Here is a 20,445-nt window from a genome sequence, read left to right as displayed (position 1 = left end):
GGGGCAGTCCCAAGAAGCAGAACAACGGCCGAGACACAAGCACTATGGCTAAAATGCACCAGGGGCCAAACAGGAGATCGCTGTTTAGAACTCTCCTCATCTTCCAGCTGAGCACTAAAATCCATGTGGATGGCCGGATGCAGGTTCCCAGGTGGCCCAGCAGGAGCAGAGGTGTCAGGAGACGGCCCAGCAGTGTCTCCTGGTGGCACCTTGTGTTAGGATTCGTGGTGGTACCTGAGTGTTTCCGTGGCTGGTGGGACACAGCAGCAGTACTGGTCAAACAGACACCAAAATGGTTCAGTGGTTCAACTTTGAGAATTAAAGAAAAGTAGGGAAGCAGGGACCTTCAGGTGTATCGAGTGCTGTTTCTGAATTTCAGTGTAACAAGCATAAAAAGTAAAAAGCTTCTGAGGGGGCAAGAGACCACTTCTTGACCTTAAGAAGAACGGGAGGGAGGGAGGGGTCTTTGGAAAAGTTCTCTCCGTCATTTGTTTCAAGTACTCTGGCAACTTGAACCCCACGAGAACAGGGTAGGGAGGGGAGGCAGCTTCAGGGACCCCTCCAGGTGAGTGCACGCGTGTCTGACGCTGTGTACGTCACAGCGCCTCGGTGACTTTGTGACCCAGCCAGTGGAGGAGAAGGTATTGCTACTTCTGTAGCCTTGGTTTGCTCAGAAAATTAAGCCAGAACTTTGCCTGCATTGAATCCTCTTCTCCCATCTGGCCACCGAGTTTGGTAACAGGCAGAAACGAAAACTCTCCAAGAGGCCTGCTGGTCACCCAGCCAGGCGGGAGGCCAGGAAGCTGCCACTGACTCCTTTCCCTTGCATCCCCCCTCCTCCCCCGCCTGCCAAGCTGCCCTCAGCCTCCCCTCCGCTTGGCGTAGGTCTGAAGGAAGGTCAGAGCTATGTGTGGGGGTGCACGTATCCAAGCCTGGCTCCAATGAGACCTGAGGGAGCTTGGACACGCCTTCTCCCCCCGGTGCTTGCTCCCACACGGAGGGCATATTCTGCTGAAGAAGGTGTGAGTTTCTGCTGATCCTTTGCAGTTGGTTATTTTCTTTCTGGGCGGGTCTCTCTCTCCCCTCCTCTCTTTTTTCCCCATTCCCCTCGCGTGCCCTTGTTTCCTTCCTTCCCTCCTTGTTTCTGTTTTTGTCTTTCATCCCCTACTTCTTCCCCTGACGGCTTGCCATCGGCCGCATCCCGTCCCTCCGCCCCTCGCACCTGCCGCTCTGACTCCAGGACGGGGCCTTCTTTATGGAGTTTGTCCGCAGCCCGCGCACCGCGTCGTCCGCCCTCCACCCGCAGGTCAGTCCCGCTCCAGGGCCCCTCGGCCCGTGTGCGCCCTTGTCTTTCACGTGGTTGCCAAAGACTCTCGGCCACGTGGCAGCATCTTGCCTTTTAGGTGTTTTCGTCCATGTAACATAGGTAACATGACATACGGTGACCTAAGGACCAAACTTAATTTTTTCCTCCCAGTACAACCAGATAAATTTGTAACAGTGCAGCGGAAGTGGTGAAAAACAGCAAACATTTCTTACCAAGTGTGTGCACACCTGGGGTTGAGCTGGGATTTAAGTCAGGACCAACAAGCCTGATTTGTGACCCCTGCCCCGCAATTAGCTTTGGTCCTGATTGTTCCGACGGGTCTCGTGAAGAGAACCTGGGCTCCCTGCCCTTTGTGGAGACCCGAGTCTATGAGATCGATGTAGTCACAGAGATTTCAAAGGGACGAGAGGGTTTATGCAGAGTCGGGCAGGCTCAGGAAGATGGACTTAGGAGATTCAAGGGCAAAGGTTAAGGAATCCTTATTTAGTGGATGTGAGAAAACCTGGATTGAGTACCTACTCAGCCAGCTGCTGTGAAAGGCTTTGCAAACAGCCGTTGAGTCCATGAGGTGTAGGTGCTATTACCCTATTTTCCAGATGAGGAAACTGAGGCTTAAAGACATTACCTGGTTAGAGGGCCTAGAACTGGTGAGTGGCTGAGTCCCCCACCATCCTGTAGTTCACACTGACATCTTCCCTTTCTCAGGAGGCCAGAGGGCATCTTCAGGGGTCTGCACCCGGCTCTTCCAGTGAGCATGAGACCCTGGGCGGGTCCATGTTGGGACCTCTGAGTCCTAATCCAAGCATTGCCCAGTGAGGGTGGCCACACTGCACTTGTGGTTTAAAACAGACCCAGTTGGATTTTTTAAACTTATACTTTCTAGGAAGAGACTCTTGTGAAAAGCTTTGGACTTAGATAAGAATTTTCTTTTAACTGAAGTTTAGTTGATTTACAACATTGTGTTGGTTTCTGGTGGACGGCATTTTGCTTCAGTTATACATATACACATATATTCTTTTTCATGTTCTTTATTGTTATAGGTTATTACAAGATATTGAATATAATTCCCTGTGCTGTACAGTAAAACCTTGCTGTTTAGAATTTAACCGGAGAAAAATCAACAGCCAGAGGAGAATTGTTTTGTACGTCCTATGATAGACTAGTCCACACAGGTTCACGTGGTGGAACTCACTGGTGGAACAGAAGTGGACAAGTTCCTGGAACTGGAAATAGTGAATAGAAATGAGACATCAGGAGAGGCACGTGGATGAAGGTTATAGTACCCAACAGATAGGTGTATTGCTAAAAAGATACATAAATTTAAGAAAAATTATATCAGAATTAGTAAGGGAGCTCTCTACTTACATAAAATGAAATTGCACTTTGCTTTTTTTCTGTTTATTTTGGTTTGCTTGATCTGTTGTTATTATGTTAACATATGTGTGTCTGTGTGTTTCCTGACACGCAGTGTGGGGTGAGGAGCGGGGCCAGGGAGGCCCATGGCTCCTTTCAGATCTTGGCTTCAGCACTGTCCTGACAGCTTAATTAAAACCTCTGGAACCTCAGTTTCCTCATCTGTAAAAGGAAGTAAAAGCAATATCCGTGTAGGGTTGTTTTGAGCATGAGAAACAAAATACGCCTCAGCAGATTTAAGGGAATGAAATCACAGAGAGCGTGTCCCTGAGCACAGTACAATTTAGCCGCAGGTATCTGGAAATCCTTCCAGTGATGCCCAAGGCAGGAATTATGTGCGTAAAACGACTGTCATGGTGCTTGGTGCGGGGCGGGTACCCAGTAAACACCAGCTCGGATGAGGATGAGCATCGCTGTGATTCCCTGTTTCAAGGTCAGGTTTGCACCTCTGCTTATCGGTGCTGCTGCCCCTGCTGTCCACCCTCATTCCGGGACCAGAAGTGCAGGGTGTGTAGGGAGCGCCTCGAGAGAAAGGGACTACTTGTTAAAAGACTGTCTGAGTGTAGGTGCTGGTGTCCAGCTGCCTGCCCCTCCACGGCTGGCTGGCGACTGCCCTATCCTCTCTGAACCTCGGGTTTCCCATCTACAGGGTGGGACTGATAACTGTTCTCCTGGTAGGGTTGCAGTGAGAACTGAGTGGGACAAAGCGTCTTTGCTGTTTGCTCAGACCCTGGCACAGAGCAAATCCTGCAGACGCAGATGTTTGTGTGTGTGTGTGTGTGTGTGTGTCTGTCGCGGGGACGGGGTACAAGCCAGTGAACAGGTTTGATGGAGCCAGGCAGCTCTCTTCTCTTGAGTGTGTGTGGGGGTAAAAATGGGCTTAAACTAGGTGACCTCTGCTGTGCCCTTCATCTATGACATTATGGGATGACCCTGTTGGAGCCTGAAAAGGAAGTCCTTCAGCTCCAGCTGAGTCCCAAAGATGCCACCTGTGGGTGTTGCCCCTCAGAACAACTCTCTGCTGAGAAAGGGGCTCCCATTGGCCAAGGAGGAAGGAGGCATCACCCCATACTCGGGTTCTGCTAAGGGAAGGAAGTTACTGTAAAACTGAAGCAGTGCCTGAGGGGTCCTGGGAACAGAGCCCATCTTGGAAGATGGTTCTCGGTGCCACCCGGTCATCACTTCACTGTGTCACAGTCTGCTGGTGAGCAGGACAGAGGCCCACAGCTTTCCTCTCCGTATCCTTCTCTCAGGAAATCGATTCTCATCATCACAAACTTACATAAGAATTTGGAGGGCAGGAGAGACACCTGGCAGGGCAGTCTTTGGGGGCCCCAATGCCTGTGAGTGGGGTCTCAGTCTGGTAGCTCGTGGGGAGACTTGAAAGATTTCAGGGTGACGGAGTGGTGGAGTGGGACTGTCCTTGTGGAAGATGAAGATAGAGTGCTCACAGGTGTGGTGTCTGGATGGGCTGCAGTGGGGGTGGGTGGGAGACAGGTCCAGCCGCTGTGGCCTGAGCTGGGTGGTGGAACGGGCACCACTGGGAGGTTGTGGGAGTCAGCTGAGGGGAAGCCATGGGACAAGGCCTCTCTTTAGCGGTGAAACCAGAGAAGGGGGCTTCAGATGCCCCTGAGGTGTGAATCTGAGCAAACTGGAGGACAGATTGTGCCTGGGACAGACACGGGCGAGGAGGCTGGGGGATGGGAGAGCCACAGTCAACAGAGGGCGTTCAGCCTCTTGTCTCTAACGGTGCTCTCTCTCTCTCCTCCTAGCCCTGAGGAATGATTCCACCTTTTGACTCTTCCTGTGGGGGTTTTCTTCAGTGTAAATCCTCTGTTTTAAGTCGGGTGCATGACAGCCTCTTGTCGGCCTTGGTTTGGGGCTCAAGACTTGCCCTGCTCTGATGGAAGGTGGCACGAAGGGCGGGGCTGGGGGTGCAGGGGGCAGCTCCTCGACCCCTCTAGCTCTTCTGCCAGGAGCCGGTGGGGACTGGAATTGACAGAGGAACGGGAAGGACCATGCATGCAAAGAGTCTTAAAAATTTTTTTTTAATTCAATGTTAACTTTTCGATCTCCTACAGGTGTCTCTGGACCAGACGGCCGCCCCGGTGTTGGACGGCACCAGCTTGGGGGTAAGCACAGGCCAGTCCGTGGACAGAGGCAACAGCCAGACCTTTGGGAACTCCCAGGGCTCAGGGGAACAGGGCTTCCCCTCTGCAATCTCCAGCGACAGCAGGTGAGACTCAGAAGGGCCAGACTCGAGCTCCTAGGCAGGGGGCATGGTCTGACCTCAAAAGCTGCAGAGGCTGGGGGTGTGGAGTCCGGGCCCAAGTTCTGACTCTGCCACAAGTTACGTCTGGGACCCCAGACCAGTCAGTCCTCCCCAGCACCTTTGACGGGGCTAATGATCCTCACAGGATGGCTGAGAGATTCCCACAGAGGCACAGAAAAGCATCAGGCCCTGTGCAGAATGGGATCAGGGAAAGGGGCCTGGAGCAAACCTGTCCTGCTGCCCAGGGCGCCTGGGGCCTGATGCCTTGCCCGTGTTAGTTGCAGTCAGTATATGCCGCCTGAGAAAACAAACGAACAGCAAATGGGTTGATAATTGTGCCCAAACGTGGCTCTTTTCTTGTTCCTGAGTATCCAGGGGAGAAAGAAGCTGCTTGGACCTCATTTGCTGGAGGAAGTGCCCAGCTTTTAACACCTCTGTCAAATCTGAGAAAACTTTATTTCCTTCCTGGCAGTGTTTGCTTTATCAGAGTTCTGCCCAGTCTGTTCTTGGTCCCTCCCCACACTGACCGAGCAGTCCTCAGCTAAATGGTATGAGAAACGTGACTTTGGACCTTTCACCTGAGGGCAGAAGTTCCCCTGGGGCAGGTCACCTGGCTGGTCCCTAGCTGCGGCCACTCAGTTTCCTTCGCGCGTCACACATTCTGTGCTGATTTTACTTGAGTCTCATCCATACTGGCTGGTAGGGACGGTTGGTTCAGAGACAGCAGCAGGCCGGGGCTCGTCGGGTCTCTGTCATCTCCCCGGGCCCACGTCCCTGCCAAGCCCAGCTGACACTTCAGCTCCACTGCCCAGGGCACAGAAAAGTGGGCACGTCTCTGCTCCCTCATTGCTTATGAGGGTAGAGGGGCAGGTTCTCTTCTGCTTTTGGAAGAAAAGAGGAACTGGGAATGCTTAGGCTGGAGATGAAAAGGCCAAAAATGACAGGAGTTGGGACCAATGACCAAAAATGACAGAGAACACGTCCCATTTCATGAGAAAGAGCTCTCTGTGGTCCTGCCTCAGGGAACCACGGTCTCTGCCCCTGAACATGGTCACACAGTGGGGCAGCCTCTGTCCACACTAGTCACGGGAACTCGGGCATTAAAAGGAGGGTCACTTCCAGGGTCTTTAAAAGCATTTTTTCACCCTGAGATTCTGAAATGCTCCAGGGGGTCCTAGACCCACCAGGTTGGAAGAGGAGGCCGGAACTGAGGAGCAGGAGGGGTTTAAGGAGGTGAGGAGCTTCCGGATAAGCCCCAGGTTTGATGTGACAGGTGCGTCCCATGCCCAGTGATCTGGGTTCAGTTGCTCAGTGTTCAGCCTGGTTAAGGGACCATCGTCCCGTTGAGGAAGGACTCGAGCAGCAGGTGATGGAAAGGTCTGGGCTCTGGAGCAGGCCGACCTGGACTCTAACGTGGAGCCTGACACGTCCCGGCTCTTTGATCTTCACCAGCAACCTGTACGCCTCCAAGTTCCAGAGGGGGGATGTTACAGTTACTACGTTCTGTATCGTTAACCCTTTTGGACTTTGTGGGTCTGGGTCCTGTGCTTAGTAACCCTGGAAGACAGGAATAGTGTGGTCCCCAGTTTTGAGATGGGGAAACTGAGGCCAAGAAAAACTGGAGGCCCTCCCACTGGTGGTAGTGATACTGGGATTCTGTCCCCCGTGCTCTGACCATGTAACACTGCTCTCGGGTCAGATTAAATGGTGCTACGTGTAAAAGGCCCAGAGCAGTCTGGGGAGATTCCTGGGAAGTGGTCGGGCCTGACACAGAATATGAAGAGGAAGCAAGTTTGGACGCAAAGCCACTTTGAGTTCCTTTTTTTTTTTTCAAACACATAGACTTTGGAAGTAGGAACCCCCAGGATGTAGCTGTCCAGAATTTGGTTGAACGCCTTCAGTGTCCATTTCATGCTGGCTCTGTAAGGAGGGCAGAGTTCCTAACAGTCCTGACCCTCTTGCTTTCCTCTGTCACAGCTCTCAGCAGCTGGCAGCCAGCTCCTTGACGTCGTCCTCCACCCTAGTGGAGATCTTGGAGGCCATGAAGCACCCCTCGTGAGTGGCTGGTCTCGGGAAGCGGGGGAGGAGCCTGTGGCCCGAGCCAGGGGTGTGCTCAGGCGTAGTGGTTTGGTGGATTGACACCTAGTGCTCACAGCTGTGAGAACTTGGGCAAGTTACTTGAACTCTCTGAGCCTCCATTACCTCATTTGCAAAGCAGGGTGATAGTGGCTGAGTCACAGGGTCACTGTGAGAATTAAATGGAACAGTGATGTCAGTTACCTAGTATAACACCTGACAGGTGTGAGTCTTCTCTGCCGGTCAGGTCCATGGTCTTCGCCTTTCTCCTTTTTCCCCCATAACACCTCCTTTTGTCCTGCCCCAGGGATTTCTCTGGGTCTAGGACTTATATAGAGAAATTGCACTGTAGGGGTCCTCACTTAGGATAGTAAACACTTTAATCGGGGGGGCTCCCTTTTTTAATCTTCTCTGTCTGCCTGTTGCCACCGTGTGCACACATGCCCTGCTGCCTGCCCGCTGCCCGGGAACCCAGGACAGGAGTTCAGCTGCTCCCTGAACAGAAGGGGCTCTCGCCCTGCTGCTTCATCAGTGCGGAGGTGGTGCACTGGCTGGTGAACAACGTGGAGGGGGTCCAGACGCAGGCCATGGCCATTGACATCATGCAGGTGAGACCCTGGGGTCCCAGGAAAGCAGAGCGCTTCCAAGGAACCAGATCTGCAAGTTGGGCTGAGGGCCTGTTTTTAACCATTGCAAGGCCCGTTTGGAATCGATGAATCAGGGAGCAGGTCTTAGTTGTTAAGACCCTACTACACCTTGACTTAAACATTTGGCAGAATATTTACTTGTGAAGTAGGGGAATCTCTGTGGAAGAGTCCCGGGGAATGCCCTCCCCCTGAACTTGAGCCCCTGTTTTCCCTGCTCAACTCCTGCTCACTTGGGACCAGAGGCTGGAGTCAGGGCTCTGCCGCCGGGACCCCCTGGCGCCCCGTGCTTCCTGTCAGAGCACTTGGCACCACAGAGCAAAGCTCAGTCTACCTCTCATTTGTCCCCCACCTCAACCAGCTCCCCGAGGACAGGGCCACCTCTTAGTGCCTTTGTTTCCATGTCACCAGTGCCCAGCATGTTGCTTGGCACACGGTAGGCACTTAGCAGTTGCTTTTTTTTTTTAATTTTGTAAAAATAGCTTTGTTTTATTTATTATTGTATTTATTATTTTAGTTTGGTGGGGGGAGGTAACTAGGTTTATTTATTTTTAGAGGAAGTGGTGGGGGTTGAACCCAGGACCTCATGCATGCAAGGCAAGTGCTCTACCACTTGAGCTATCCCCTTCCCTTAGCAATTGCTTTTTAAATCGCTGAGTTTCATGACACTGTTCAGAACTGGAGTTAAACTTGAGAGGAGGGGAATGGAAGAGGTGGGCTCATACCATCCTGTCCACACGAGGGCCCCCCCTGGAGTCAGCACCGGGCACTGACCAGCAGGGCTGTCATCACTGAAATGTGAAATCAGGAACTGATGTGAACACGCATGTGAACCTCAGTTCTCTCCTCAAAGGTCTCGAGAGGCAGTTTTGTGTGGCCTTTGCCTGATTTCTTTATCCTCCCCTCTCCCTGGGAATTGTATTTCCTGTTCACACGATGGAACACCGCTCCAACAGTTAGAACAAATGAGCAGGGGGTACATGCATCACCAGGGATAAACGTCAGAAGCGTGATAGTGAGTGAAAATGCAGTTTACAAAATGCTAATAGTATTATGCCCTTTATCCTGTGAAAATGCCTCTTAGTCTTTACCCATACGAGTCTGTATAATAAAATTATTAAAAGCGTGCATGAGAATTATATTACTCTCACCGCTTATTTCTGGAGAGAGAAGAGGCATGAGGCAAGGGAGAGTCCATAGAGACTTATTTTTTAAGCAAAAAGATCTGAAGTCAGTGTAGCAAAATGTTAAATTAATAGAAGTTGGCTGATGGTATTACCTGGATTTTCCTTATGCTTTTCTGTATGTTTGGAATACCTGCTGACATCATAATATGCACTTGCATTTTATAATGTAATTTAGAGCAGACACAATATTTAATTCAGTGCCAGCGTCACGGCTGCTGGGCATGGAGGGTGGGGTCTGATGACTGCCCCCTAAGATGTCCCTCCGCAGGAATGTCTGTCTCCTTGTCTTTCCTAGAAAATGCTGGAAGACCAGCTCATCACACACGCCTCCGGCGAAGTCTGGCGGACTTTCATCTACGGCTTCTATTTCTACAAGATAGTGATGGACAAAGAGCCTGAGCGAGGTGAGGCCAGCGCTCTTGTCCCCAGGGGCAGGTGTGTCCTGGCGATGCACTCTTTCAGATGACGGGGCTTCTCCAGGTCCTTGTGTGACTCTGTCCCCTGAGGTGACGGATCTGTCAGCCTCCTTGAGCATGTTACTTACTTTGAGCATCACCGGAGTGACAAGGGTTTCTTAAAGCCGCAGTGTGTTCCTGGTGAGTGCCGTGTGAATGGAAGGTAAACCTGCAAGAGGCCAAGGGCGATTGTGAGGAAGTTCCCACGGCTCCTTTGCTGGTGGCTGCTTTTAATTACACCGCCCCCCACCCAGTGCGGTGGTTCTGAGTGTGACATGACAGGCTCTGGTCTAACTTAGAGCACTCTGTACTTGCTGGGCCTTCAGACTCCGTCTCTTCCCCCGAGACAACTATCAGGTCCTAGCAAGCTTTCCAAGATATATTTCAAGTATTTTGGTTTTTAATGAATAAAATACTTCCCAAGAGGGGAGCAGCTTCCAGCATGGTCAGAGTTGCAGGCACAGGGTTCCGACCAGCATCTCCTGTCCACCCAGAGCACACGGGGACCTGGGCTGGCAGGGCCTCCCATCCTGCGGACAAAGGGCTTCCTGGCCTCTGGGCTGCAGGAGCAGACCTCAGGTGAAGTGGCTCGTGCTCCTCCCCCGCTCTCTGATCCCAGGATGTGTCGGGGGTGGACCTGTCTAGGTTTTTTCCCTTGTGGCAACTAGTGTGTCCATCACCTCCTCTTCCCTCAAATTCTGGGTGTGATCAGTAGACGCCCATTTTACCTTCAAGGTGAAAAAACCCAGGTACCGTCATGTGCTCTGAAATTAGAAGTCTGAAACTGAGGATAAAGTATTTTTTAATTGAAGTAAGAGTCACAAAGCAAAATGAACCATTTTATTTATTTATTTTGGTTCATTTTGTCTTATTTGGAGGGGGTGGTAATAAGGTTTCATTTATTTATTTATTTTTAATGGAGGTACCAGGGATTGAAACCAGGACCCCGTGCGTGCTAAGTACGTGCTCTACCACTGAGCTCTACCCTCCCCTCCACAATGAACCATTTTAAAGCAAACAGTTCGGTGGCATTTAGTACATTCACAGTGTTGTGCAAACATCACCTCTGTCTAGTTCCAGACCCTCTCCATCACCCCTAAAGGAAACCCCATGCTCACTGGCCTCCCTCCCAGACTCCTCCTACCCCAGGCCCTGGCCACTGCCCATCCGCTTCCTGTCTCTAAAGATTGGCCTGTTCTGGACGTTTCCTTGAAGTGGCATCAGGCACTACAAGGCCTTTCGTGTCTGGCTTCTTTTACTTGGCGTCATGTTTTCAGACTCACCCGTGCGGTGTGTGAATCAGTGAGAGCATGGTCGCTTGTGCTGAGGGCCCCCTCCCCGCTGCTTCCCCCAGTGGCCATGCAGCAGCCCACCACCTGGCACACCACAGCCGTGGATGACTTCGCCAGCTTCCAGCGCAAGTGGTTCGAGGTGGCCTTTGTGGCCGAAGAGCTCCTGCACTCCGAGATCCCCGCCTTCCTGCTGCCCTGGCTGCCCAGCCGGCCGGCCTCCTACGCCAGCAGACACAGCTCCTTCAGCCGCAGCTTTGGGGGACGGAGCCAGGCAGCTGCGCTCTTAGGTAGGTGCCCGAGCAGCTGGGGCCAGGGGCGGGGGTCAGGGGGCGATGCCGCGGGAGCCAGGGTTAGAGCCACCATGGCTGTCACCTGTCTTGGCACCGTGGGCTTCCGTGCTGGCTTCCACTGGCCATGTGGGTCAAGCCACTTTTCCCACGAGGCTCAGGATACAGCGGATGTGAGCTGGTTTTTTTCCTGCCTGAGGCTTTCCCGCCAACTGTAGCATCCTAGGACCCCTTCCCTAAAGAGGAAGTTCAGTTCAGCTTTGGTTCTTAGTAACTTCCAAAAATCATGGTTAAAAAGGAACAGCATATGGAAAAAATACCTCCAAAAAAGAGGAAGAGTAGCAGTGAAGAGATGTCTGTCCCCAGAAGGTGGTTTATTAAACTGGGGGCGTTCTTGCCCCGGAGTCTGTGAATGGGTGTCAGGAGGTCCGTAATTCTGAAACTAGGCAGAATATTTAGTGTGTGCAGGCATCCTCTTCTTAGCTTTTCAGTGGTTCCCGTGCTTGTTGTAGTGAAATGTTACCCCAGCAGCATCCTTTCCCACCCACACCCCACAGGATGTGGGTTTCTTTTCCTTATTAACCTGACGTGGCATTATTACAGCCACTTCTCTCCAGTAACATCCCCAACTTTTGTGTTAGGATACCCGATCTTTCTTCCTAGCAATTTTTCAGGTTAGAATATAGAATTTACTGTGTCCTTTACTTACGTAAGAAAGATGGGTTGTCCTTAAATTGGTCTATCTTCAGCATGGAGGCTTTTTCTCAGAAAAAGAAAAAAACTAACCTGATTTATAGTGGGAGGGAGTCCTCTGTGTCATTTATGACCTGTTCCTTTCTTTTTGTTCATGCATTTTGATGTGTTCCTCTTTAAACATTTCTAGTTCTCAGTCGGCAAAAGCTGTTTTGAAATGCCTGACTTGGGCACGTGATCCTGTCTGGCTTGGCCCGTGGTGGGTCCCACCTCCCTGCCCATGTCACCCCGTGTCACTGAGCCATGAAGCTCAGGGGCCTCTGAGACCCTGAGATAAATAGCACCGCATCCCTGGAGCCATTCACATGCCTGTTACTTCTCAGCCCTGTCCTGATGGCCCACCGGATCTCAGGCTCAGAGGGGGCTGTAGAGTGCCTTGGTCCAATCCCTGCTGCTGGGACGTTTTCTGTAGCTCTGTCAAATCTCCCCCCCCACCACCACCACCAATTCAAAGCCAGTGGTATCTTAAGCCCGTGACCACCGGGCTGCACAGCGCACTTCCTCTGGCTTCCCCGGGCCAGCTGCTCTGAACCCGATGTGCCAGATGCGAGACGAGAGATGCGTGAAGTCCCTGCTGGTGTTTATCGGGTGCCCTTTCTTTTGCGACCGGGTTTTTCACCTGCAGAGGAACATACTGTCCAAGATCAGAGAGCAAAGCCTCCCTTCGATTTGGGCTGTTCTGTAAAGGGTTGTTGGGCAGTGTCACGAATCAGGAACACAAGGCAGGGACAGAAATTCATTTTGATGAGACTTTTAGCACCTATGTTTTAGCAGCTAGGCAGCGTCCGTGGGAGTCTTGGGCAGACCTCAGATCGTGCATTGGCAAGCTCGTGGCTTAACTGGGAAAGAAGGGTAACAGGACTAGGAGGAGCGTAGGAGAGTTACAGGGAGGGTGCGCAGAGCAGAAGGCAGGAGGGGGAGTCTGAGACCCCTTCTCATCCACGTTTCGCCCAACCTCACCACCCTCCGTGAAGCAGCTGGACAGGCGCCACCCCAGGAGAGGTGGAGCGGCGTCCTCAGGGGCTGGATCTTCCCACTCCAAGTCAAGAGCGTTTCCCACTTTGCATGTTCCAGTTTCTAGAGGATGACAAGCTGTGTACCTTGCAGCTGAACGTCCGTCTGCTGGGGGAGCCACTCAGCCTCCCCGCCACAGCCCTACGGCCTCCCAGCTCAAGTTCATTAGCATTGCTGACTCAGGAGCCATCTTATCCTTGTCGATGGTAAAAGCCACTCGGGGCTTCTACCTGCAGATCCCAGAACCAAGCTGACTGCTTCAGATAAAAGAAGTGCCATTGGGTTCAGGGGGCCAGGGGGGAAGGGGGTGCTGATAATAGTTTCTTGAAGCCCCAGGTCTGGCAGTGCTGGGCCAGCGGAGCAAAGTCCTGATCTTTACTTCTGAGCCTGTTTCAGGCCTTCTGTCTGGTCAGGAACTTGACTGTCTGAGCCATCTCTACCACAGCCCTGTCTTGGTTGAGTAGGATTTCTGAGCAGGAGCCCAGATGGAGAAGCTAGTTTGATACTGACCCAGCTTCCCGGGCAGCACACGGTCAACGGGAAGGTGTTGACCTTCCTGGTGAGGTTTCATTTCTTGAGAAAAGATTTAGAACTGTTGCCTCCCTAAGTTGAAACCGAAAAGGCAAGACCTCCTCTTCGTGATCTGGGCCGCTTGCCCCATGGTGTCCCTTTGGGGGTTGCTGGAGTCGGAAAAGCTGGGGTTCAGCCTGGCTGAGGTTCTGACTAAGATCTTGGCCCAGACGTTTCCCCTCCATGAGCTACTGTTTCCTCATCTGTAAATGAGGGGTTGACTTAACCAACCAAACCTGGCCTCCTACCTGTTCATTTGTGTGTTTGTTTTATAACGCAGTGTATTCTTAGAGCACTTTTAGGTTCACAGCAAAGTTGAGCAGAAAGTAGAGTTTCCATAACCTTCCTGCTCGCCTGCCAGCTCCACCCCGACCAGCCTCCCTTACTGTCAGCGTCCCCACCGGAGTGGGAATTTGTTACAGTCAATGGCCCTGCACTGACATAGCATTATCACCCAAAGTCCAGTGTTTTTCCCTTAGAGTTCACTCTTGGTGTTGTACGTTTTACGGGTTTTGGCAGATGTACAATGACAGGTATCCACCGTTAGACTATCACACAGAGCAGTTTCACTGCCCTAGAAACCCATCTGCCTTTGTAAGTGAAGTTATTTTATTATTATATTAAGTAAATATTTATTTACTGGAACACGGCTGAGCCCATTTATTTAGGTGATACTTGCTTCTGCACTGTAACAGCAGAGGTGAGTAGTTGGAACAGCGACCTGATGGCCTGCCAAACCTGAAACACTCACTACCTGGACTTTTACAGAAAACGTTTGCTGACCCCCGGGCTTGACAATGTCCCGGGAGCTTCTGGAATCTGCAGTTTCCTGTTAGGTGATTCTGCAGTTTCAGGTCTGGATGCTCAGTTGTTTGTTCCCACTCCTTCCTTCCCCTTTCCTGGGGCCTCCCCTGGGCCCACGTAGCGGCCACCGTCCCGGAGCAGAGGACCGTGACCCTGGACGTCGACGTGAACAACCGCACGGACCGCCTGGAGTGGTGCAGCTGCTACTACCACGGCAACTTCTCGCTGAACGCAGCCTTCGAGATCAAGCTGCACTGGATGGCGGTGACTGCCGCTGTGCTCTTCGAGATGGTGAGACCCTAGATGTGTGGCCGGGGCTGGCCTCGCCCGGCAGATGGCGCGGCGTGTGCTCGCTGGAGAATCATGTCACTTTTTACATTTGTTTAGTTTAGGCTCCTGTTACCTTTCATCTGGATTACTGGAATAGCCTCTTCCAAAAAATTAAACATAGTAAAAAACTCACACAGTCGAAAGGGGGACAGATCAGGGTTTCTTAGCCTTGGCGCTGGTGACACGTAGGGCCGAGGGTTCTCTGTCGTGGGGGTGCTGGCCTGTGCACTGTGGGATGATCAGCAACGTCTCTGGCCTCTACCCCAAATGCCAGTAGTACACCCTCCTGTGACAACCAAAAATGTCTGCAGCTATCGCTAATGTCCCCAGGGAGGGGGAGCTTTGCCCCAGTTGGGAATCACTGGTCTAGAGTGAAAAGTGTATCTCTCTCCCCTTCTCACCTGTTCTCATCCAGGGTACTTTTTTAAGGTTCCAACTCAAAAAAGATGTCCAGCTACCCATCCTGCTCAACTCCCAGGGGACACCCGCTCTTCCCCAGCTGTTTGACACTGGGATGTCCACTCCCTCCAGCCAGAACTAACCCTCTGACTCAGGCGCTGGCCTCCTCCTTGGGAGCCCCACCAGCTGATTGTGTCTCAGAACAACACGGCCACAGCATCCACACACACAAGTGACAGTTTGGCAGAAGAAGAGTACTTATTTCCTCAGAGGGGTCCAGCAACTATCTTTGAAAAATACACTTTTCACATCAATTCACATAAAACCCACTGAGAGCTGCTAATCTCTTTCTTGTGATTTGGTTAAGGTTTTAAGAATCTCTGGTGTAGGTTACTTAAAATAAGACAGCGTCCACATTTGTGATAAGTCACATTTCATTAAGGTAAATATTACGTGAGGCTTGGAGATTACTTGATCAAGCAGAAACCTTGGTGCTTTGGTTTTGGTTTTGTTGTGAGGTTCCTGGAGCTGAGTAGTCACCTTCCATTTTTAACACAGTCATTTGTGTAAGTCAAGGTGTGGCCCAAATTTTTTTCTGAAATGCTATTTGACATAAATCTCATCTGCATTCACCTGCGTGCCAGAGCCGCATGCCTCAGCCTTTTAACATGTACACACATCAGTTTTATGCTTTAAAAAGTATCCTAAGACCTAGAAAATGGCCACGGTTCCCTAAAGAAATGCCACTGATGGGGAGGTTTGACTTTATGCTCCAGTGGCTTTTGTTCCGGTCAGTCTCGGACAGACAGACAGTCCTTGGACGGACAGCTTTGGGGGATTTGTGGAGAGCACGGTCATTCCGCCAAGTCAGCGCTCGTCACTTTGGCCAGAGGCCACCACCGTCATCCTGCACCCACGTCGTGTCCCGCTTGCCAGCCTGAGTGGATACTTTTCCTATTTGATACTTTGGACCTAATACATTTTTGATAAAGGACAAAATTAGAAGGGCTTAGCCTACCTCCTGTCACCTTCCTCCAACATCCTATAGAACCAGAAGAGGCAGGAAATAGCTCTCTCCAGGCTCTTCCTCCCAAGAGGACCCTGAGGCTGCAGAAGCCTGGGCTGTGAAGTGGGGCTGGCTGTGAACTCATGGTTCCTCGAGCATCCACCGCGCTGCTTCCTGCCCGGTGGGGGGCCTGGGGCCAGTGGATGTTAAAAGGTGAACGAGCCAGTCAATACACAGGCTGGTGCCTGGGGTTTTTCTTCCACAGGAAGTATTTTCTCTTGTCGCCACGAGCTTGGAGGTGATGCTCTGTGTCCTGTGCTTTCCCCCAGGTCCAAGGCTGGCATCGAAAGGCCACCTCCTGTGGCTTTTTGCTGGTGCCAGTTCTGGAGGGTCCCTTCGCGCTGCCCAGTTACCTGTACGGCGACCCGCTCCGGGCCCAGCTCTTCATCCCACTCAACATCAGCTGCCTCCTCAAGGAAGGCAGCGAGCACCTGTTCGACAGTAAGAGACACCCCCCCTCTCCCGAGGGCCCCTCCCACGAGGCAGACCCTCCCTCTGGGTCGCCTCCCCTGGGGTCTGGCGATGCCAGCTGTTCACAGGCCAGCGAAAGGAGGGAGCCTTTGGACAAGGGCCAGAGTTTTCATCCTGGTTCTGCACTCAGTGGCTGGACAACCCTGGACAAGTTGCTCAATTTCTCTGAGCCTCAAAGGCTTTATTCCTAAAATGGGGGCAGCCAAAGCCACCTCGCCAGCTCAGGGAGACCCTGGGAACGGGAGATCACAGGGCTGATGCTCCATCCTCGTCCCCCAGACTCCGAGGGCAGGTGCCTTCACTCAGCGCAAACCTTTTATCACCAAGCGCTCGTTGCGATGAGGGTGTAATTAGCTCATACAGAGTTTCTTGTGAGCGCACAGGGGATCTTTGTATAACCAGTGTTACTACTGGTATGTCGGGGCCCTTCACTTTCTTGGGAACAGAAATTATCAGTATGGAGGAGAAAGCTTTTATGGCAAAGACGATGCGTTCTTCCCCTGTTCTTGTGAGTCTGTGCCACGGGTGGTGGCAGGGAACTGGCCTCCGGGGTGCAAACAGCCTTTGTCCCGAAGTTCCCATCCGGATGTTCTTTGTTTGCTTGGAAGATGTCTTGGTAGAGACACAGTGTTTTAAGTGAGACTTGGGGTTCCAGGCGAGCCCCCAGAGTCCCTGGAAGAGGGGATTTTTTGCAGTCCTAAAATGCCAGGTGATTATGTTCGTATCTGATGGCTTTAAGCCAGGCACCGCCTCATCCTGCTGTTTTTAATATGAGAGGACGGGGTGGGGGGGTCTCCACCCACACCATCCAAAGAACCTTCCCGTGTTTTCCCCCTTCACTGTAACAGCACAGGGTGCTCAGGGGGCCTGCCCTGGGGGATGGTTTTGTGTGAGCCGATGGCTTTCTCTGTCAGTTGTAACCCAGCCCTCGAGACCAGCATCCTTGTTGGTTGCCATGGTTACAGCTGAGGGAAAAGAGTCCTAGTTTAAAGGAATAAGGACTTGAGTCTAAAAATCGATTTTTTTTGCTTCTGTGCCACTTCTCTCCCTGTCATCTCCCCTTTTGATAACAGAGAATTCAAAATCTTAAAAACCGACAAGTATGCGCCAGGTCTGTGTGTTCCTGTGAAAGCCAAAGTCTTTTTTCTACTCTTCGATTACCCAGAATCCTCAAATCTATCCTAGATGTAAAATTCCAAATATGGAAAGAGCAACAAAGCCCTGCAGGCACCCCTGGTGTCTGGGACGAGGTCTTATGTGGTTGCTGCTCCAACCAACAGCACCTGCATCCCGAGAGCAGCCTGGGCCATCGCCTCTGCTGCGTGACAGCCGCCTCAGCGTGCTCCCCCCCAACACACACCCTTGGCCATCCTCACAGCTGGAGCGGGAAGGCGGCGGCGGGGGTGGGCACTTGTCTGCTGATCACTTTTCCCGAAATCATTTTTATATTTATTTGCTTCAATTTCCCCACTCCTCAAATGGAAGACTGGTCTTTTTTTTTTTTTTCTCCTTAGAAGCAAATAGCATGCATTTAAAACTTTTCCTTTGATTGAACTTTAGCATCATGTTCTTTTCTGCTTTGGGCACAGAAAGGGTGTCCATTATCAGGTTCTGGGAGCTCACGCTGGTCACTGGGGACTCATGTTCACACCCTTTCTAGACCCTCTTAGGATGGCCCTCCTTGGGGGTGGGGCTGGTCCTTCTGAAGGCAGGTGCTGCGGAAAAGCAGAGCTCAGGCTCCAAGAGGGGAGAGTTGCCAAGAGGAGTGAAGGACCCAGAAGGCCCGGCCTGGGGAGACTGCATACCTTGGGATCACAACTTGGCATTTATTATTTGTTTCATTTCAGATTTTGAACCGGAAACATACTGGGATCGAATGCACCTTTTCCAGGAAGCCATTGCACACAGGTTTGTCCCTTAGCAAGAGGGAAGTGTGGGAAGGCATCCGTGTCTGTCTCGAATGGCAGTGACCACAGGGAAACCAAGTTTGTGTCATTTCAGGGGAGAGGCACCCAGTCCCCCAATGACAGATTCGCTGCTTATCTCCGACAGTCCCTCTGCCTTGGCTTCACAGTTCAGCACCACCTCTCCAGGTCCTACCACTGTGGTCTTTCAGACCCGATTACCTCTTCTTCCAGTTAATGGGAGAGCAGAGAGCTCTGTCCTTATGCTCCAAGAAGACCCTGAGCCAAACTCTCCAGGAGATGACATGAGATGAAAAACTGTAGAATTTGTCAAGAGCCCCTTGATGTGTGTGGAAAAGACAATAAGTGGTTAGGAAGCAATAGATAAGTTCAGTAGGTGCTTACTAGTACCGACTGTGTGCGGCAGGGAAAGCCTGTCCTAGGCTTAGCTGTCTCTCCCGCAGTCTGGTCCAGCTCTGTCTCCGGAACATCACTAACTTAGTGTCCAGTTGCTACTTCATGTTAATCATAGCGAAAGTGAAGCCTCCTGTCCCTGCTTCAGTGTCGTATCATCTTGTTCAGGTGCCTTCAGCTGTTGCCCCCGGCCCCACCACGCACACACCCGCACTGAGCACACACCTGCCCCAAGCACACACCCCACAACCACAGGACAAGGTCCAGACTCTTCAGCCTCCCTCACTCAAGCGGGCCCAGGCCTGCCTTAGACCATACTCTGCCCTTTTCTTCCATGCTTGATAAAGGCTGTGAAACCAATGCCTGGGGCCCGACTTCCTCCTTCCAGCAGAAGGGGGTGCCACTTGGGGCAACAGAGTGCCCAAGCGGGTGGGAAAGGGCTTTGATGTGGGAAGCAGACAGGCCCAGTTCCCCTCCGCCTCCACCAGCGTCTGGCTGAGGAAGTGTGAGCGAGTCCTGGGGTGGCTTTGCCTTCGTGTCCTCACCCCTCACAGTGTTGTTGAGAGGGTTTCCTGTGGTCCTGGCTCCTTGGAAGCCCTCAGGAGACAGTAGTTATTATTGGGAAGACCCTAGCCAACTGATATGTTTGTAAGCAGGTCAGGCTGATCTGTGCTGAGTAAATAGTCTTGATTGGAAGATGGGGAGGAAGGAAAGGCAAACCTCAGAGCTGCTCCAGCATGTGATGGAACAACCGACGGCAATGAGCTCGCCTTGCGTGTCTGCCGACCCATCTAATGTATGTGTCTACCTTCCTGTGCTCTTCAGTAAATAATTATCAAGCGCCAGTGTAAAGCTGGCAGCTTCTAGAGAGGATGCAACACAGCACCTCCCTGGAGCTCAGCCCGGGACAGGAGACAGCATCTTACCTGCTTCAGTTCTGCCTCCATCATGCCTTCTTTCCGCAAACCCCTCAGACTCAGGGCAGGAGCCCATCTGCCAGCACGTCCTTCACAGCACTTAGCAGGTGGAGCTGTAATAAGTGCACTTTGTGGAAATAGAGACACCAGGAATAGAACGACCCAGGCATGAAAAATGGCCCCTCCTGCCTATTTCCAGAACACCGTGAAGCAGAGTTCCAGATTAGTATTCCTCCCTTTAAGAAAAGGAGTTCAATTAAGATACTTGGTTTCAATGCAAAGCCTTTATTGGTAACCTACTGTGTGCTTAGTGAGGGAAGGGAGAGAGGTGTGGCTCAGCTGAATTCAGATCTGGGCCTTCCCCAGAGGAGCTGAAGTTCTCGGGAATGGGGTGGGCACAGCAGGGATGGCTCGGGGGATGGGACGGCTCGGGGTGTGCGGAAGTTGGGGTGGCTGGGCGGAGATGAAGGCTGCGTGGGGCAGAGGGGCAGGGAGGGGGCTCTTGACCACCTGGAGAAGAAAGGGGGCCAGGCAGGAGGAGGGCTGGGAGCCACTAAAGGGGTGGAGGGTGGGACGTGGTGAGGCTAGAAAGGAGCAGCCTGAATGCTCCACCTGAAAGAGGTCTTTCCAGGTCCCTCACCCGGGCTGTCGGAGAGTCCTGGTAGCCACCCTCTCCCCTCGTGCCTTTAGCCAAGGAGGCCGTAATCATGTGTGTGTCTCCCTGCCCTTCCCGTAGGTTTGGGTTTGTACAAGATAAATATTCCGCCGCTGCTTTTAACTTCCCTGCGGAGAACAAGCCTCAGTACATCCATGTCACAGGTGAGGCCCGCGGGCGTGGGTGGGCGGGGGG

At 52.1% G+C, this 20,445-nt stretch overlaps 1 protein-coding gene across 7 annotated transcripts in view; it reads left to right on the top strand.

Moving 5' to 3' along the window:
* The window catches only part of DEPDC5 (DEP domain containing 5, GATOR1 subcomplex subunit), an 80,192-nt gene that overhangs the window by 56,957 nt on the left and 2,790 nt on the right, over window positions 1-20,445 (top strand). For 5 of the 7 annotated variants that reach the window (XR_004133722.2, XM_031443145.2, XM_031443143.2 and 2 more), the window contains 10 exons: window positions 1,241-1,306; window positions 4,822-4,976; window positions 6,990-7,067; window positions 7,564-7,696; window positions 9,215-9,323; window positions 10,729-10,953; window positions 14,216-14,385; window positions 16,159-16,330; window positions 18,208-18,268; window positions 20,332-20,414. Coding sequence is in view for 6 of the 7 variants with exons in the window: in XM_031443145.2 (XP_031299005.1) it covers window positions 1,241-1,306; window positions 4,822-4,976; window positions 6,990-7,067; window positions 7,564-7,696; window positions 9,215-9,323; window positions 10,729-10,953; window positions 14,216-14,385; window positions 16,159-16,330; window positions 18,208-18,268; window positions 20,332-20,414 (1,252 nt within the window). In the remaining variant the exon portion in view is untranslated. The remainder of the gene's footprint in view (window positions 1-1,240; window positions 1,307-4,821; window positions 4,977-6,989; window positions 7,068-7,563; window positions 7,697-9,214; window positions 9,324-10,728; window positions 10,954-14,215; window positions 14,386-16,158; window positions 16,331-18,207; window positions 18,269-20,331; window positions 20,415-20,445) is intronic. The other 2 variants (XM_031443147.2, XM_031443146.2) reach the window with 1 other exon arrangement.

Source organism: Camelus dromedarius, chromosome 31 (genome assembly GCF_036321535.1).
Source record: "Camelus dromedarius isolate mCamDro1 chromosome 31, mCamDro1.pat, whole genome shotgun sequence".
In the NCBI taxonomy this organism is placed as follows: Eukaryota; Metazoa; Chordata; class Mammalia; order Artiodactyla; family Camelidae; genus Camelus; species Camelus dromedarius.
Note: the sequence above shows the minus strand (reverse complement) of the source record. Positions and strands in the feature narration are given on the sequence as shown.